Here is a 5,380-nt window from a genome sequence, read left to right as displayed (position 1 = left end):
CTTCTTCTAGCTCCATGATGATGTCTTGAGACTTATCCATTCTAACTCTTTAGGTATTAATTTATTGTATTGACTTTAATTTTATTTATATACTATTCCTATTATACTATTATTTATATACTATTCCTACTGTATTATTTTAAAACTTTACCTAACCCAGGCACCAGAATGAATAAAAACAGTTCCTCACAAAAACAGCAACACGTCTTAACAGAACACTCCTGAACTGGAATCTGACATTATGACTGTTCTTGTTGACCAGTTTGGACAAGGGGATTATGAATGTATTCCCAAATGACAAGATAAATACATTAATTGATTATCTAACATTTTATGGCAATTGTTTCAAACAATTTTCCCAAAAAATGAACAACAGAAAATTGTAAATCACTCTACCATGACAATGCTAGGCTGCATATAGATATTACAATTATTACTTATCTAGGGAAATACATAATTGCTATCCTTGCAATCTACTGCAGACTGGAAACATGAGACATACAACTTACGGATCTCATATGCAATGCCATATGTATAACTTTAAGATCATTACAAATTTCTCACTGCACAGTAACTTTTCAGACACCCTGTGCTTTACCCTATCTAGAATTCATTTCAAAAATATGCAGACAAGTAATAGAATACAGCATGCTTTTGTACAAAAGTGTAATTTATTTATAGTGAAACAGTAAATTTTTTTGTGTGTAGAGTTTAGAGGTCTATATTTATCACAATGAAAACAAACTGCTGCTCAGGACCTCACACTATAAAGTTACAGCTTATGGTCATACTTATAGATTCATTGTTATATAGTAATGGGTGGAAAACCTCTTATCGAGCTGCAATTTGAAAAAATTGTAGACCTATAAATTCCCACTGTCATTTGTCTGTCTGTCCATCTTTCCTTAATCCCAAAATCTGAGTTAGATGAAAGACGAGATCAGATATGAAAACCTTCGGGCAGGTATGGGCAACCTTTTTCTACGTAAGGGCTACATTTGAAACTTTCAAACTGACACTGGCCACACATAAAGAAAAATGTGCGGGTTAATCACAAATATTTATCATCACCAGTAGACAATATGATGCATGAACAAATTATATTCCAGTATAACTTTTTTAAAATAAATGTTGTATAGTTAATGTCTATTTTTAAGTTTGATTTATTAAAATAATTAATAAAACTCATCTAATGCCTTATTTAAAAACCAAATGATAAATTTTTACAACTTTCAGATATTTACTTACCTACAATATTTACAAAATCATACCACAAAGACTGTTAAATGTGGCAAAATTAAACAAATTAGACAAAATTAATTTTTAAGCTTTCAAAAGTACATAAGAAAATAATAATCTAAACTTTAATACCTTACCATTATGTCTTTCAAAATTCTCAGATGAATTAGGAGACACGTTAATACAAATATTATCCTTTGAGCTGCTCGGATATTTGAAAAGATCTTCACTACTATCACTGTCCACATCTTTCGTCAAAGATGCCGATAAATTCTTTGCCTTTGCGTTTGCACTTTTCAAGTAAAATCTTTCTTTCAAATTAAAAACTGTACTTTTGTTTGGGGAATTTGGAAAAAAATTAACGACTGCTATGTCATCTCTTTTGGGCGTTTCAACAGTTTCATCATTGTCGCTGTAAGTAATGGAAACAAATTCATTGTGCCAACTTTTTCTCTGTTTACATTCACCATTAACACTGTCTTTATCGTCAAAAATGATTACTTCTGGCACAACAGAACTAGTGGGCTTGAATTCGGACACGACTTTGATGTCGTCAGAACTGCTGGATGTATCCGACGATATCGTTATAGGATTTTTAATGTCTCCTTGCACTATATTATTACAAGTTTTGGATTCTGCGGCCGAAAAATTGCTAGCCAAATTGAGTTTTGAATCAGTAAAAGCATTCATCTGGATAACTTCGTAGGATTCATTTTGTGCAAAATGAATTTGGCTATAGAGAGCAATTTCTACATCACTGTCTATCCTGTCTTCATCACTCTGTTCCCTGTCAGATTCTTCTAAAGCATAATCTTCATTAAAAATATCATCATCAAATACATATGCCATCACCAAACTAAAATGAAAAAGTCATATTATACTTTTAAAGATAGAACAATTGTTATTACTAGCCTAATTAAATTGTTATATCTTCTGAATTACATTTGCACTTAAGTTTGTTTAAGACATTCAGTTTATTAAGTATTTCTTAAATTAAAATTCTACTAATGGATTTTCTGTTTTGCAAGTGTTTTTAATATCAATTAGGCTATATATCAAACAAATTAAATAATGATAAAAATTTAAGCAATCACAGTTAGCTAAAATAAATCTGATCTCAAATTTTTGATTGTGTATCAAGCAAAAAATCAAAACACTACTTTACTAAAACTTAAATAACTAAAATAAATAAATAAATAAAAATTTTATATTAACGCTTTCAAGTAAGAAACCAAACTTCAGATATTTTACAAATGCAAACAAAGAAAAAAGAATAGCGAACATATGGAATCTATCCCTGCGTTTCTTTATGCAGCGAGAGTGTAGCAAAATGACGCTACAAGCAGTGTTGGCCAATTAGAAACCAGTTTCAGTGTGTTCACTGTAAAGCGCTGCATAAAGAAATGCAGGGTATGTGACAATTTGAAAGAGGAGTGGTATAAACTCTTCCCAAAAATCCGCAGCATTACTATCTAACATGATTTTTGTAATGTCACAACCTTCACCTTTCATTTCTGTTTGCTGCTTCCTGTATTAACAAGTATTAAGCTCTTTTCATGAGGTTGTTTCTATGTTCTTCCTATCTTTTCTGCATGGATCTTTGTGTGATTCCAATGTATTCACAGTTCATCCCATTTGATTAAATAAAGGGATCTTATATACAGTCCGCTGTTATCATTCCTCCATATATTAGTTTTACTTGTTTCTGATTAACTAAAAACATGCTGCAATCCTTCTAATCGTCAGGGAGTTAAGTTTCTCTGCTACTATATTGAGGTGTTTTACTATGTTTTACTCAAATATAAGATGTTTTAGCAATTCTGAAAATAGGGTATTTTAGATTCAATGTAATATGATGTAATTAGCAACTTCTAGTGCCACGCGTCTTATTTGTCTATCAGTAATTCTACGATGTTACTTTAACATTTGTATTAGACCAATATTCATAACATTAAATATTTAAGAAGTCAATTTAACTCAATCGCATTAATCTATTATAACAATATCATAAGTAGTTAGATGAAAATCTCAGAAAATTTCAATCCATTAACTGTTTGATGCTGAAGATGGCTGTCCAGTTGGCTGAAAATGTTTGAAAAATAAAAATATTCAGAGTATGTAGAAGAACAAAACATTTTTTTCCATAGACCTTGATAATGTATTTATCAGGACTTTTCATAATCTTTAAAACTATGAAGTGCATTTCACATTAGTTATCTTGATCTAGTATCAAAGCATTATCTATACTAATATTATAAAGAGGTAATGTTTGTATGTATGTATGTTAGTTTGTATGCAGCAGGTAATCTCTGAAACTACTCATCCAATTTCAAAAATTCTTTCACCAATATTTAGAATGGAACTTTAGGGTGGACATAGGCTATATATTATTCCGTTAAACATGGGGGATGGACAGTTCTTTACGGTTAGCCTTACGGAAAAGGTTACCGTAAAGAACTATGCTTCTATTTATACCATTTTAGATGCAGTTTTTTCCGTTTTTGATTGCATTTTAATAGAGTACATCAACAGAATGTACACTAAGAAGGGATTTTTCGATATTCCCCCCACGGGGGAAAGAGACAGGATTAAGGCTTACTCTGAAAAACTTGGCTTCTATTATACTATTTTAGATGCAGGTTTTTGTGTTTTTGATTGCGTTTTAATAGGGTACATCAGCAGAATGTACACTAAGAAAAAATTTTTCGAAAAATTTTCCCCCACTGGGGAAGTGTTATACATTTATAATAGATACATTTTGAGCCACAACAAGGTGTGGCGGGGTCTGCTAGTTTAATATATTAGGACTGTGGATAGTAGAACATCTTTCCATACAACTAACATGTCTTCTACAGCAGTGATCACTAACATTTCTGATTTCACAGACCACTAAACTCAATTTTGAATTCTGTGATGAAATTAAAATGATACAAATATCTTTAGAATAATTTTACTTTATTAATATGAAATTCACTTGTTTAATTATAACAAATTAGTGTGAAGTTTATTGCTCCTTGTTTGAAATAAGTTTATAGATTCTTGGCTCTTTTCCATGAAGGATGACAATTGCACTCACATTATTTATTGTTATTATTTATTGATAACAGTCATTTTGTGTTTGTTTAGGATTTGAATAAAAACAACTCCCAATATGTGAGAAAAAGCAACCAAGCATTTTGCATTTCTTTAATACTTTGCATAACCTTGATCAATGTCCAAATTTCTCTGGAAACCACCAAAATTTTCAGACCACTGATGGTCTGTCAGAAAATTTGGTGGAAAACCCACTGCCGACCACTGTTCTACAGTACTGGCCATGGAAACTGCATCACCTATAATATCCTGTAAAAATGTGTTTATGTTTTGAAGTATTGTTTTACTGCATACCTGCAAAAAATCATAAAAATTGATCATCTGTGACATCATAAACATGAAAATGCTTTTCAATGGCTGACAGTCTGCTTTAGCAATGCTTCCAATAATTGTACCTTCCACTGGTATACACATACATTTTCACAGTTAACACTGTAAAAAAATCCATAATTGTTGTTTTGAATGCTGAAGGTTTACTCTGTCATGAAATAGCATAGAATGCACATTGTCTTCAATCAACTATTGTGTGTTTGTTTGTAAAGATGATGTCAACATGGCAACATTTTGTGGATGTGTAGTATTTACTTGTAATATGTAAATGCAATAAAATATTACTATGACTGTTTGACAATATCATCAGAGATTTTGGGTAGTATTTTATTATAAAAACAGTTAAAATGTAACGACTTGTTGTATCATGCACATACAATCATTGCTACTTCATTTGCACAGTCTTCATATTTGTTTTAACAACAGAGGGTGAAAAATAAACTTCGTTAACATCTTTGAAAATATTTCTTTCCTGTGTTATTTGAGATGCAAAGCATGCATATTTTATCATGTCGCAAAAGCTGGTGTGCTCAACTGGTTGTGAATTAGAAATTATATTTTAAAAGCATTTATATTATTGATTTTAAGAAGATAACTATAGTTCTGTAGTTTTTTGATAAAATTTTTAATCTGTCTATTAAAAATAAACATTGCAAAGCTGATAAAAATAACTATATATTTCAGTGGGATAGAAAAACTGTATATAAGAAATTTAATA

At 30.7% G+C, this 5,380-nt stretch overlaps 1 protein-coding gene across 1 annotated transcript; it reads right to left on the bottom strand.

Moving 5' to 3' along the window:
• Positions 1-1,265: 1,265 nt before the first annotated feature.
• LOC111629425 lies at positions 1,266-4,687 on the bottom strand. The gene is made up of 3 exons (XM_023373323.1): positions 4,627-4,687; positions 1,377-2,095; positions 1,266-1,279 (listed from the first exon to the last, which is right to left on the bottom strand). Exons 1-3 carry the CDS (start codon positions 4,638-4,640, stop codon positions 1,266-1,268), a joined length of 747 nt encoding a protein of 248 aa, XP_023229091.1. The 5' UTR covers positions 4,641-4,687.
• Positions 4,688-5,380: the final 693 nt, after the last annotated feature.

This window comes from Centruroides sculpturatus, unplaced genomic scaffold (genome assembly GCF_000671375.1).
Source record: "Centruroides sculpturatus isolate CEXI.00-Female unplaced genomic scaffold, Cexi_2.0 scaffold581, whole genome shotgun sequence".
Lineage (NCBI taxonomy): Eukaryota > Metazoa > Arthropoda > Arachnida > Scorpiones > Buthidae > Centruroides > Centruroides sculpturatus.
Note: the sequence above shows the minus strand (reverse complement) of the source record. Positions and strands in the feature narration are given on the sequence as shown.